Source organism: Nyctibius grandis, chromosome 1, assembly GCF_013368605.1.
Source record: "Nyctibius grandis isolate bNycGra1 chromosome 1, bNycGra1.pri, whole genome shotgun sequence".
NCBI classification, from domain to species: Eukaryota; Metazoa; Chordata; class Aves; order Nyctibiiformes; family Nyctibiidae; genus Nyctibius; species Nyctibius grandis.
Genome location: NC_090658.1, coordinates 50,290,441 through 50,305,135, shown reverse-complemented (window position 1 = coordinate 50,305,135; position 14,695 = coordinate 50,290,441). Strand labels below are relative to the sequence as shown.

The 14,695-nt window shown below is 40.9% G+C and overlaps 1 protein-coding gene across 2 annotated transcripts in view; it reads right to left on the bottom strand.

Annotated features, from left to right (window-relative positions):
- The window catches only part of RPS6KA2 (ribosomal protein S6 kinase A2), a 202,825-nt gene that overhangs the window by 44,825 nt on the left and 143,305 nt on the right, over nucleotides 1-14,695 (bottom strand). For both annotated transcript variants that reach the window (XM_068405539.1, XM_068405624.1), the window contains exon 11: nucleotides 6,420-6,484. In XM_068405539.1, coding sequence (XP_068261640.1) covers nucleotides 6,420-6,484 — 65 coding nt within the window. The remainder of the gene's footprint in view (nucleotides 1-6,419; nucleotides 6,485-14,695) is intronic.

The window sequence follows — 14,695 nt, the reverse complement described above, 5'->3', positions numbered from 1 at the left end:
TAATCACAAATTCGCTTGCTGGGAGGGGATGGAAACAAAGAAGTTGCTTGTGCGAGTGAAAGGCACCTCCTCTGAGGGCAACCCAGATGACTCCCTTTTCTATTTCCTCTTCCACTTGTGAAAAAAATTATTTCTGGTGTTTCTGACTAGACGGCAAAAGGTAAACTGCCTAAAATATTTTTTCCCCAAGCTCTTGAATTGGGTAACTAAATGAAATCATTGAGGAACAAGAACAAGCAGAGCAGTGTCATCTGTGGGCTTTCCCATCCCACACTGGCTCCAGTTCTCCGAGTGAGCCACTACAATCAAAGCCAATTCACTGAAGCAAACTAAACCACAGGGCAGCCCAACACAGTTAGACATGAAGACTTGCTGCAGGCAGAACTCTTCTTCCTTTAAAAGCCCGCATCCTGTAGACTGCAAAACACAATGTGACACAAGCTGATCTAAGAAAACAGGAAGAATCACAGACATTGTTTTCTATACACACAAAGAATAAATCTCTTGGAGGATTTGAGATCCTTCTGGATTTTCCAAGGATATTTCTAATTTTAGGTGAAAAGTATTAACCTATTATCTCTTACCATGGTCCCAAAATTATTGTTACTGATCTCTTTCAACAGAAACCAACCTGAGTGGCAGATGACATAGCAAGTTAAGTTTCAAATCTTGTCTTTGACCATTTCTATCAGGCTGTCACGTAACTTCTGGTAAAGTTTAAACAGTTATCCCAAGTCATGGTAATCCTGGCTCTGTATGCAGAAGTCACTGGGAGTTCCACAACCTATTTTAATGGAAACAGGGTCCCAGTTGTCCCAGTTTAAATCTCAGTTTTCATACCCAAATTATTATTTTGGGGCATCTTATTAGGCATTCAAAAGAGACTTTGGATATGTTAGGTCTAACTGGAGCACTTAAACTTCAGGTTGGATGCTTAAGATATGTGTGTTATTTTTCACGGGTATAAGAAGCTGAAGATTTTTTTTTCTTCCAGATTGCTTCCACATCTGTAAAGGAGAAATGTATTCCTTAGCCCTTTATGTTTTATTGAGAATGTAATTTCTCTCCCTTTCCCAGTAAAAGAATAACCCCCATTTTTAAACTGGGCACAGCACTGACTTATGACACAAAAATGTGACTGACGGGTATCAGGAATCACTGCACATCATGCATGACTGTTGGATCCAGAGGCCGTGCAGAGGGAGTGCATAATCCACAGAATGAGGGGGATGAACTCTAAGGTGTGCAAGTACTGATTTAGATATTCACACTTGGATACATATGATGCTTCTGTCTACTTCTAAACCACTCACATCCTTCTGATACTTTGATAATCAGTGCCTTCAGATTAATAAGTACCTATGAATTAACTAGAGCACAGTTCTATAGCAGTCTGAGGAACTATGAGCTTCTACCAACTTCCTTTCTGCTTTGGGACAAAACCCTTTTTTTTTGAAATAACTAATTTTCCCCCAGGTCCCAATGACCTTTTCTTGATGTATGTTGCCAGATCCCTGATATGAGCTTCATCTGAACACCTCCTCAGCTGAGACTCAAGCAATACAGCAGAGAGACTAGTAATAAAATGCTGCGACATACGTCTGTCTCTTGTTATTTATAAGCAGTTAATTTTCATAATCTTAAAAAAAATGCACTCCTAAAAAAACCCAGAGATGTAAATGCCTTGTACATGTGCCTGGCAAATATCAAGAAAAAGAAAATGGTTTAATTTAATTAAAAACTATTTAGTAATTTCCTCAACTGAGTTTCTTTGATGAAGAATTGAATTATTCCTTACACACCTTCTAGAAATAGAAAGATGCTACCCTCCACAGTGATGCACTTGTAGTGTGAGAATAAACTCCCTTGATACATATACCTGTCATGGAAAATCCAATAAGCAGACAAAAGGATGAACTACCTTCTAAAATGCTTGTCCTCTCCTAGATTAATGGCCCAATGTTATTGCCTGCAAATGACAGAACAGCTAGCAGAATTCAGACCTTGGGATCAATTTTTGCTGTTGGTAAAATCTGCAATAATTCACATTTTCAGTTTAGTTTGATCTCTGATTAATATTGAAGGAAATAGAACTTGAGTTCACTTTCTTCTCTCTCCTTCCCTCAGCTGTATTTGACAGTTCCTTTTCTAGTGTGTCATTTGCTCTAGTTCCAATTTAGCTTGTCATCTAAACCAGAACTACTGTATATAGCCCACTCCTCTGACTGCAGTCTGCAAAAAGGCATTTCATTTTTAATTTTCAATGAAAAGCCAGAAATTCTTTATGCATGGAAAGAAGGAACGGTAATAAAAAAATCAGGAACTTGACTGTGCTTTCTCAGAGCCAATGACTGAAATTATCTGAGGTCAACTTGGTTTGGGTCTGCTTGTCTTAGGGAGGAAAGGGGGTACAAGTGTAGTAAGCAGGTAAAACTCACAAGGAGCTTGGCACCTAGTCTCCTTCCTGTAAATCCCAGCCTTGATCATGAAAGACAGTTCATTCATTTAACGAAGGATCTATTGAATTTGTGTCATAGTGCCTACTAAATGCCTTAGAGCAGTAAGACTGATATTTGCAGAAACCTTCATCTATTTTTCACCCTGGAAAGTGGGAATTTAGGGTTTTGTTACTGGGTGACAATAGCTGTAAAGATGAGACTCGTACAGAGATTAGCTCATGCCACGATTTAAGTTTGGGCATAAAAACTCTGTGTCAGATTGTCCACAGTTCATTTAGTGCTGCTTATACACCAAAAAGTCAAGCTCAGGGTGGCTGGAGATTTGTGCTGAAGAACAGCACCTTGGAACACGGGAATGGCGTGAAGCAGCTGTGGGAAAGGACGGGAGGAGGACTGTCACTCTCTGGCCACACTCATGTTTTCCAGGACTGCACCTATTGCAGTGGTCATACGCTATCAGCACTGCTGTGCTTGGCATGATCACCTGCAGCATCGTAACAGGGGGGCTTTTTTACACTGCGTATGTTGTTTCCACTGTGTTTGCTGCCTTCATCTGAACCAGACACTGGTTGTGTCTGTTTGAAGACAGTGAAAGATGGGAAACAAGTGGGAAATGACTGCTCCAACAGTTAAACACTTCAGTGTTAAAGACCAAGCCCCAATCCAAACCCCAAGGGAAGAGCTCTGACAGTACTCTGAGGTGAAGATCCAATTTACACATTTCTGTCTCCGATTCTAATGACTTTATCACTGCAATATCTAGACTTGACACACAAGTTGGAAGGAAGCAGCTAGCTCTAATTTCTGCTTTGAATCTCTTTTAAACTGAGATGAAGCAACTTGGCAGTTTGTTCTTGGTTATCACGTCGTTCTTGTAGGAAAAATCCTGCTTAAAAAAAGACCAGTTTCACACTGGGTTTCTAGAAGACACTAACCCATTCTGACCCTTCGTGGTAAGGAGGCTCTCGATAGAGGATCACTTTCCTACAGTCACTGAAAGGTTCTCTGCTGTCAGTTGAAGCATCCTGTCTATCATAGCTGCCAAGGTAGTTCAGAAGCTCTCCAAGAGAGCTTGTCTCTTGTTCTCTGAGGTCTTTATATTACCAAGGTATAAAATAAATCAACATTTGTGTCTTGTCTTTACAATGTTTTTTGCTGACTGCCTACAAATTGATGTGAGAGATTCTGTATACGTGATGGAAGAACAAAACAAGGGCATCAGGGACTCTTTTTCCCACAACAGTACAGAGATCAGCACTAAACATCTATGCCTGATCCATTTCTGTTCTCTGACCCTGCTCTGTTTCTCTCCATGGAGAACACATTAACAGTTGGTTGGATGACCATCGTAAGACAAAGTCCTAGCTTCAACTCAGGGCCAGGCTGGATCACACCACTCTGAAATGCATACAATACTGCTGCTGTAATTAGGTAAGATCTCCATGAGTGATAGTAAAATTAGGATTAAATCAGCAAATATATTACAAAGATGATAGCTGATCTGTGTAATAATGATCCATCTGTCTCCAAGAGAGTGAAATAAGCACTAATTACGTTGGATTAAAATGGGTCTTTACAGCTGCATTTTACAGAAAACTTAGAGGGCTAGATAAGACATCAAAAGCCAATTAAATCCACCTTCCTCTCTAGCTCTAATTAATGTCCAAGCATACTTAGCCACTTCATGTTAGATATTTCCCTAACCCATCCATAAAATGAGGGTTAGGACTGTACAATTTCCTTAGCACAGGCATGAAATTGTTCCCTAAAGAACTGAGCTTGAAACAGTCACCAATCATCATGAGAGAAGGTTGTCTTGAGGAGTCTCACAGTCCAGAACTGACTTTGCTGAAGAGCCTCATTTCTCTGTGATGAGTTACTGAGCTGCTCCACTAGCAAACACAGAAGAAGGAGAAACCCTCTTACTGCTCCAGTGCTCCTTATTACGTTAAGACATATGCACCTGACCTGTATTTTGACTGCAAAACTGAGGACTGTGGAGATATCACAGGAATACAGAAAATAATAATAAAGAACCCAGCTCTAGGATTCTCTGTTTTTTTCTTTTCACTTAATGTGTTCATAAATGTAAAGTCTTTATACAGGATCTCATGATTAGTAAGAAGCAGAAGAGGAAAGAGAATCTAGACTCCAGAACATATGTAATGGGACTAAAAGTCCACTGGGCCATAAAGGAAAATCTCAAACTCCACTTCCATTGACCATCTCTTAACATGTTTATGAGTCATGCCAAATCTTCAACATGCAATTCAAATTAGATTCATGAGTTTTTCCAGAATAAATGATTCTTTGGGCCTTTCAAAGGCTACCTGCATACCACAAAATGTGCTTTCACAGAGGAATTAGCTTTACTGTAAAGCCCTGGGCAGCTGTTTGAGAATGGCTCTGTCACATATATTCATGCTCCTTTATCAGAATTGATAGTGAGAACTGAATCAATGTGACCTGTTACTATAGCATTCATGAATGAATTCAGATCAAATATTAAAGAGACATAACAATACCATAGCACAGGTCAGAGAAAATTAAACTAGAAAATTCTAGAGGATGTGGCAAACAGGAGCTCTGATGCACTGGCAGATGTCCAGATCAAGAATGAAAAGTGTTTGCCTCCAGGTTTGTCTAAAAATAAGTCGATTTGAACAAATATGATGCTGAAAATGTGAGAAGGTTTAACCTGTTACAAGTCTAAACTGAATACATAGTTATTCTCTACTGCCAGCTTTATGAGCTGTAGCTGATAGCAATAAAATAAATCCTTGTTTACCATTCTGTGAATCATGTCCGACATGTCTTGTTTGTACCATGTTACATTTGATTGAATGTTTGCTGTTCCAATTTTGAGCGCTGATGTTAAATTAATGACTCATCTCAATAAAACATTAACATCAAGTAAGAGGAGTTGCTGTTTCCTATTCTGTCTGGTTGACTTCTATACTCTGATGTAAAATCACTCTTCTGAAAATCTACCTATGTTGTGCTTTTGTGTAGCCCCCATCACAATATAGTGGAAGGGCCAGATCCTGTCCTATGTTCACTTAGGCCAAAAGTGACAAGAAGGGGTCAACAAAGCTATCTTGTTGGAAGATTTGTGATTCCCCCATCATAAAGTAGCACAACCTGCTGTACAGCTTGCTGTACCAGCTCTACAGATACCCAGACAGTCCCAGTAGCACCATGCTGTGTTTGGGAAAGAGGTGTGCCTAGAGGTGTGGGAGCTCCTTGGAGCTACTGTTGGCAGACATGTAAGAATAGACCTGGGGCTGCTCTGAATAATTCCAAGAGAGAAAAGTATTCCTGGAGGTCCCTGATATCAGAAAGAATAAAACTGGCATTTAGTCCAGCTTGCCTGACCCAGTGAGAAGGAACAAGTATTTCAATAGAGACCATAAAAGCAGAAAGATGGAGGGACCTAGAGCATCAGACCGCCACCCTCTGCAGCATCTCTTTCAAGCCCAGTCCTTTGGCTCTGTTTTCTTTTGCAATTGAAATATTACAGGAATTCTTTCATTTAAAGGTGCGCATTTTGACTCCAGTCCAGCTCCCACAATCAATGCACAATGTTTATTACAGCTGAATGTGGAAATTGTTCTGCAGAACACTGCAAGTAGCCTCAGGTAGTACCGTGATAAGCCAGACCATCAGACAAAACAGAGACAAGCAGTGAGAAAAAACTGCCAATGCTGAAAGCAGTTTTCCATTTCTTTCATTTGTGTGTATGTGAACAAATGTATATACAGAATCATAGAATCATTTAGGTTGGAAAAGACCTTTAAGATATGCACGCAAGAGACATAGGCAGCCACTTAAAAGGCTCTAGCTCCTGGGTTCTCTATGTTAGAGTTCACTTCATCTTTTTTTCTAATTGTGGCAGTTTGTCTTCAAAAATTTAGCTAAGAGAAATAATTACAAAAATAAATAAAATGCTGCTCCACTTACGTTCCAGTCTATAGTAACAAAGAAAGGGTGACGTTTAATTTCTTCCACTCCATCAAATCCAGCACCTGACAAGAGAATGAAAGAATCAAAATGAAGTCATGCTTAAAAGAGTGCTACATGACATCTCTTCTCCAGCTTTCCTCACCATCCCCTCTTTTCTTCTGACAAAGTCAGAGTAACCATCTAAACATTTCTTCTACTCAAGAAACCCTGAACAGTGCAACTGCCATAACAGTATAAACTACCATAAATACAGACAAGGGCACTTCATTAATGAAAATCTGATGGCTGAGGGTTTTTTTACTTTTCTCTAATTGAGGCTGGTGCCAAGGCTGAATAGGTGCTCTCTTCAGGCTTCAGACAAGACATGGGATTTCAGCCGCAGCAGAGTGCATGCACCAGCAAGGCCAGGAGAGGCCCCAAGGTGTCCTGGCACTATGGCGAGGCTACTGCTGCTCCCTGCCACCAGCAGCAGCTCTTCTATCTGCACCGACTTTCAAATCTTGTCTAATTACCCATTCTCCGCAGGCAGGGAAAGCTGCACTACAAATAAGTCCAGACTCAAAATACCAAAAGGCTCCAAATGATTTGAGGTAAGCCAGGGTTTTAGGTTCCCTCTTTTCAAATACTGTCTTCAAATTTGTGTGAGTACTAAGATCATCAGTCTCAGTGCTATGTTTCCTTCACTGTTAAATTTCTGTTACATTACTCTATAGGAAATTTAGGAAAACTCTTCTGAGATCTGGTAATGAATCTAATTCCTTCATTACTTTTGCCTTATGTCTTCACCGAAGATTGCCTTTTTTATTCCTGTAGTTGAATTTATTTGCTTCAGTGCCATCGCAAAAACCAACAGGTGCTCAGTAATAATTAAACAACTGCCAGACATGGTTTGGGCATGCCATTTTGGGGGTTGATTTGACTTTATTAATAGCACCTTTCATTTTCCAGTAAGAGAAACAACATCTGGAAGCAAAGGCTTTGCACTGCAATTTTGGAATCAGTTCCTGAAAGGTACCCAGCACTTCTTTACAAGGATGCTGAGCATCCTTAATTCCCAAAAGGACTTAGGATTCATAAGCACCTTGCAAAAGACACTCAGCACCTCAGAGGACTGAGCTTTTTATATGCAGTGTTTGTACTTTCTGAAGATCAAGCAGCTTTAGAAAGGTCTTGTCAACTCAAGCTTTTGTAAAATGTGACATCTGCTCTCCTTGTGTACAAGACATTACTGATGTTTGCCAAAATGCACTGATCAGAAATGGCTTCCTACAGCCTGCTTAACATTCACTGATGAATGGATACGGAAAGCAAACACTTTGTGAACATAACATGCAAGATTGTCTGTCAGGCCAGCTGGATAATAACGCAAGAGGAATGCTCTTCTGATTACTTCCCCATCCTGGTAATCTTACAGTATAGACAAATGTAAGTGACGCAAATGAGGATAAACAATCCTAGCCTGCCATAAAAAACTATGTGCTCGGAGGTGATTATTCCCCCTCAGGAGTGGGGTCTTTGGATTGTGATGGGTGGTGCTATGGAAACACAACATGAAATCAAATCTTAGAAAGAGAAAAGAGGACAAAAGGGAGAACATTGTCACTGTGTACGTCTGTTGTACACCTACAACTTGAGTATGGAATGTAATTGACACCCTGACCTATAAAAGAGTAGATTTATTAAATGTAGGAAAAATTCAAAGAAGGACAACAAGGAATGGTATGGGATGATTGACCTTTCAACCTGGAAACAGATGACTGAGGGGGTATATGATAGAGATCTAAAAAGTCATGATTATTTGGAATGAGGGGATAGGAATTAACTCTTCCACATCTTTTCCAGTACAAGAATATAGGTCATTAAATGATGCTAGCAGGAATCAGCTTCAGAACCTGGAGACGTTTCCTCAGGCAAAAGATAGTTGTGTGACGTGGAATTCCCTGGAAAAGATGATGTGGATGCAAAATATTTGTATGAGTTTGGGGGAGACCAGAAAAGTATGTTGAAATGAAATCTGTTGAAGATTACTTCATTGACAAACCACAAGAGGTTCAGGAAACCCCTTGCTTGAGCTTAAAGCAGGTGTAGAGTGGGAGAGAATTTGGGTGAAGTATCACATACGCTTACCCTATTTTTACTCTTCCCTAGGCAGTTGTTTATGGCCCTTGGTACTGAACAAGAAAATACTAAGACTTAGATAGTTATAAGACTTGTTCTATGTCTTCCTTAGCATGTTTTTTCAATGCACAGTCTAAAGTCTGCACTAGATATCCTTGGCAGATTCATTCTGATTTTAGCAATGCCAACAGAAACATGAAACCAACACAGTTACTCTGAAGAGAATTACATTAAGCAACTCTTCAGAGAATAAATATCTGTGAAAAATGTCTTGCATTCAGTGATTGTGACTGGAAAATTTGTAACGTGCAGTAGTTGCTCTTTACTATATAAGGATGAAACCCAAGTGCCAAACTTATTTCGAAGGACTGGGATAAATACTACAGACATTGTAAGCTACTGGAAGCATTCTCTAGACTGAGGATAACTGCTGATGCATTCAATCTTCTGTGCTCTATCCCTTCCCCACTGTTTCCCTTTTCCCTCTTTTGTAGGCTTATGGATACATCATTGTGTGATGGGAATGACCCACCTTTTTCAGATGATCCATGTGAAAGCCAAACTTTTTTCTCCTGTTGTTTTTTCCACAAAAACACAGAAATCAAAACCACGGAAAAAGCCCACCTGTAGCTACTTCTATCAGTGGAGGACTGAAGTGTGCAGTAAGGAATGCAGCATGCAACTGACACAGCATTTGTTGGAAAAATTAGCATTTCCCACCTGGGGCCACCTCAGAGCTCTGGCACAGAGAGAATACATTGTTAGGGGCACCAGGGCTTGACTCCATCTCTGGTTAGTTTAATGTGTTAAAGAGATTTAGGACGGTAATAGCTTAATTTTGGAAAGAGTGAAGGACTTCTAATTCCCAGCAGCTGATTTTACACCATGGAGAAGGTTCAGCGCTTCCTGCAGTTTTTATTCCCTGATCTTCCCTGCCATGAGACCTGCTGGTGTAGCTCACAGCTCCTTCTCGGGCTGTGTGCTGCGGCTGCAGGCAGCAGCGTGTGGCCTGATCCTCTCCTCAACTGGGGACAGCTCTGGGAGCCCGGAGGGGTGACCCTCACCCTGCTGCAGAAGTCCATGGGAGAGGTTAGGCACCAGTGCTTATGGTGGGGTCTCTCTGGAGTTGATCAATGTGTTTCAGCCATTCATCTACCATCTGCAAATCTGTAGTGGTACTGGAAAGAGATGTGCTTTCATGGAGAAAAGCAGCACAGGAGTAACTGGAAAGTCCTGTTTCATGGGCATGGACATTTCTTGACATAGAGGTGGGTGTTTAGCGGACTGCTGAAGTGCGGCACATGATGGCACACCACATAACCGCAAACCTTTCACCTTCCCCTAGGTTTCTGGTTGGTTTTTTTTTTAACTTCGCTTTAACTTCCATTTAGTAATCAAACCTATCTATAAAGAATAATCGGCGCTATCAAACCTACTGCCTGCAAATATTCCCACATGCCATCCAGTCCCACGAGGGTCCGAGAAGATAGATAATGCTTTCAGATCAAATTGCCAGTTTAAACACATTATAGAGTGTAAGGATTTATATAAAAGCAGCCTCATGTTAATAAGCAAGAACTTGATTATCTAAGATTGTTTTATGCCTGTAATAGAAGTGTCTGCAAGCAGTAACAGTAGAATGTTTTATTTGTAATTGGTTTTGATTGTTGAATCATTACAGACAATATGAGCCTTGAAATATATTAAGGGTAAAAAGGGAGACCTATGAAGTTTGAAACTTGATTACTTGGATATTCAAAATGAGCAGAAGGGTTTCCACATTTTTAGTTCCAGGTAATAAAATGTTAGTGTCTCCACAGCTTCAGCATCTTTTTAGTGGGTTAGTTTTTTTGAAATGTGTTTCTAAGGTTTACAAAAAAGATGTACAGTCACTCTGGCAAGGTGAAACTTGTTTTTTAAAACTCATCTTATAAAATAGAAAAATTGAAAAGTTTTCTGTGTGCCAAAGCAGAACATATCTTCTCTGTCAATATGGGATTAAAGAAATAATAACTATTTCTTTGGCTTTTACTCTGAATCTACTGGTGCATGCTTTTACTCTATACTTTCTTGGCCAAGCTTCTCAATTATAAGGACTCTGGAACCTTTATACTGCTCAGCAGTGCAGGGAGCTCCTGAAATGCTCTTTACATTCATTTACCTACCAGGCCTTAGGGCAAGTAAGAATTAGTCCCTTGCCTAAGTTCCTGGTAATGTAATGAACTAACACCTTCATCACACAATTTCCTTTCCAAGATGCTTACTCCTTGTTTGCCTGGATATTCCAGTTAGTTTCTGTCACGGTTTAAAGCTGGGCCGGCTATTAAACCTGTGGCAGACGTTCTCTGTTAACCCTCCTCCCTCCCCCCCAGAAAGGAAAGGAAAAAGGGAGAGGGACTTACGGGTTGGAAAGTTAAAACAGTTTTAATAAACTATAATAATGAAAAAAGAGTATAATAATAATATTGGAATAATCAAATATATACAAATATATACAAAACCAAGATCGAGCTCCCCTGATGTTGGCCACATCACCACCAGCACTGCAGGGCAGGCTCCGGGAAGGCCCAGGCTGGGCCCAGCGATGGACGGGAACTGGATTCAGGGATGCACAGATGGGGATCGGGGGCAGCAGGAAAAGGGACAGAGTCCTCATTGGACACTGGCCAAAGGCTCAAGCCGCAGAAGCAGCCTGAAGCAATAGAAGCAGCCCAGGCAGGCAGAGGCCCCCAAAAACAGCAGAGGCAGCCCAGGCAGGCAGAGGCCCCCCAAAACAGCAGAAGCAGCCCAGGCAGGCAGAGGCCCCCCAAAACAGCAGGCCGAGACCCTTGTGATCCCCCCGCTTTATACTGAGAATGACGTATATGGGATGGAATACCTTCGTTGGTCAGTTTTGGGTCACCTGCCCTGTCTGCTCCTCCCTGCAGGTGCGACCCCCTTTTGGCTCTTCACTCGTAAGCAGTGAGGAATTTAGCAGTGACCTTGTTTTCTCTAAGAATAAGTACAGCAACAGCCTTTCTGAATAACATCGCTACAAGTGCCTCAGTGATAACTACAAACTTTGAGTGTTATCAGTCCTAGAAGCAGACACTGTCTGCAAAACATGCAGTTACTTTCAGAAAGTGCAGTTACTTAGAAAAGACTTAGCTGAAAGTAAAAATCACTGAAAGGAAAATTGGCCTGGTTTAGGCCAAACCAGGACAGTTTCTTTAAAGAATTTAAAATTATGCTCATCCATAATCTGAAATTTGTTGTACTTAATCAGAGCAATACTACCAAAGCAGCGCTATGCAGCCTATTTGTACAGCACAGTTTATAGGCTCAGAAAAGAACAGACAGTGCCCTTAACAAGGGATGTCAAAGGAAGGAAGACTTTCCCTTCCTTAAAAATTTGTTTTAAAGCATTAATATGGGCACCAGACTTAAAAATAGAATCAGGTAAACTGGATTACTAAATTCCTTGTCAGCCTTGTCTGAGTATCTCCCTTCAACTCTAATATTTCTTCCATTAATAATCCAAAGCTTCAAAACAAAGTTTCAAAGCAAAATTTTAGAATCCATCATCAATCTTTACTTCTGTTTGTTAAGATATCAAAATCAAATGGCAAAAAGCAAGATGGTAGTCAGAATAAAATGATTTTCGAAGCTCAGCATCTTTCATCTTGCCAATGTTAAAAATACTTTGGAACTAAATACAAACACTTTCCAGATTTGCAAACTTCTGAAACAATGGCTGAAAACAAGTGTTTGATCCATAATATGGCTCATTTATTTTAGCACGCTTCATTAATTTTCCAAAGATTTTTCAAAACAGGATGTCTAAGCCTACTTTTTTTTTTAACTTCAGACTATTATTCCTTTCCCAGAAAAAGCTAAAATCCACAAAGTTGAAGCGGTCCTTTTATCTGCTGACTTCTGTTCAGTATTTAGGCCAACCATTTAAGTATTGCTTCTTTCATTACCAACAAGTCTGTTCTCATCATCCTTTGTGCTGATTCTCAATCCATTAAAACAGAGCGCGCCTTCAGAAGCTTTCCACTGCTATCCCTGAAATGCTAAGATCTATTTTTCTCTTACTCTTTTAGATTTTATTTCCTTGGATGTTTGTGTTATAAATAATCTCTTCCTTTCTCTCAGCCTTCCAAGTATTTCAATAAACCTCAGGTTTAAAACCTTGACCCTTAGCAATTCCCCATTATTAAAAGGGAGATGATATGGGGGCTAGAATTGTCATGGCTGAAACTAAGCAACTTTGCTTATTTTAGTGAGTAGCTTTTTATTTAAGGATCAGTATCCAGAAACTCTCACCAGCTTCACTGGAGCCCCATTTTGGATGGATAGCATCTTGTGGGAAGCCACAAAATGAGCAGAGCAGAACAAAAGCAAGAGACAGAGACAGGGAGGAAACAGCAGAAAGGAACAGAGGGGTGGAGTGGGAGAAAGTTTATACTTGATGCGGCATCTTATTTTTCTGAATGCAGATTAAACCTAGAAATCCCAAGACTCTGATTTTCTCTAATGTCAAGCAAATTGCTTGAAAGCAGTTGAAACCTGCTGAGAAAATGTGGTTTTCCACTATCACCTCTCCAGCGTATCAGACTACAAGAGCTATCATTTAGGTCAAGAGGTAAAACCTATGGGAGGGCATTCTCTCTGCAGGCTGTGTGGGTGTCTCCCTGGGAAGAGAGGAGCCACAGTAGCATGCTGCAGTACTGGCTCCCAATCCCTGCCCAGCCCTGCAGGAAGTCAGGTTGTCCCCTGGTCCCAGTGTGGAGCAAGGGCTCTTGGCTCCTGCTCTTCCCAGCCGTCACAGCGAGAGGCAGCCAGCCTGCTCCATACTGTCCTTGTCCGCAGGAGCCAGGCTCTCTCAGAAAACAGCTGAGACACTGTGTCTGACCTCTGCATGAGTTGGGGGGCTCTGGCTGAGTTGCTGCAGCCAGGCAGAAAACATCCATTCACCTAAAATGCAGTGGTCTGATGGCCCTTAGTATAGAGCAGAAGGCTGCAGTAGCCCAGACACTGCCCCACCTGAAGCAAGGGACAGAGCTACCAGAGCATGAAAAGGTCAAGCAGAAGCTCAAGGGTACAGAGCAGAGTGTCCATCTTCCACACGTGTGCATGCACGCCCACGTGTGCCTATTAGAAACTGCAGGACCTGCAGTAGAAAACCACAGGTGAAGCTGCAGATGAGACTGCATCCCTCAGGCAGATGGTGATGGAAGTGGGCTGTCAAGCGTCTCGCGCTCTGCCGCCTGTCTGGCCACTAATGCTGTGACCGCTACAGCAGCAGACCTTCAGCAGCACCACCTCCAGCATTTGAGAAGTGAGTGTGGGTCCTGCAAGACTGAAAGGGAGAAACCTCTCTTGCACCTTTTGCTCTTTCCACATCTCAGAACAAGCCACTTCCTAATTTAGCTTTTTGCTTCCAACTTTACGTCTCCAGTCTGAAATAATCTTACAAGTATAAACAGTCGCAAGAGAGAACAGCAAATTGCTTTTCACAAGTCTCAATATTTAACCAGTCTATGCTATTCTCTAAAAGAGAAGTCATTTATTAGCTGACAAAACTCCTATGGATGGCAATGACAGTCAACCACATATTTAAATTTGACCCATCAGCTCTCTTCTTGTGAAACAGTTTACAGAATTGAAGGATTAAATTCCTGCTCCTAAGGTCGATTCCTGTTCCTAAGGTCACAAAAAACCCAACAGAGATATGAAGGAAAGGTTTATCCCTTCCCTTTAGAAGCAAATTCTTCCCTTGTTCACCTGAAATGCAGAATATGAGAGCTGTGGGGAAAAAAGAAACCTCCAAAATTTTTCATAGAACTAGATATGATTTTTAAATGAAAACCAATACAGTGCTATTATCTTCATATCACTCACTTGATATGACTCTTCTTATTTTTCCATGTAAAAAACGAAGATCAAATTTGCAATGAAAATCATGCACCAGGCATTGTCCATGACCTCACCAAATGCAATTAATTTCTTAATAAAACTCCAAAACAAAGGTACAGATGGCATAAGATACATGATCCAATACATCCTTCTAGTTTATCACAATTTAAATAGGATTATTAACAAAGGGTGAAAACACATCAGTAAGAAAGGAGATAGTACATTTAGTAATAAAGAAGAAAGCCTACTGTGAA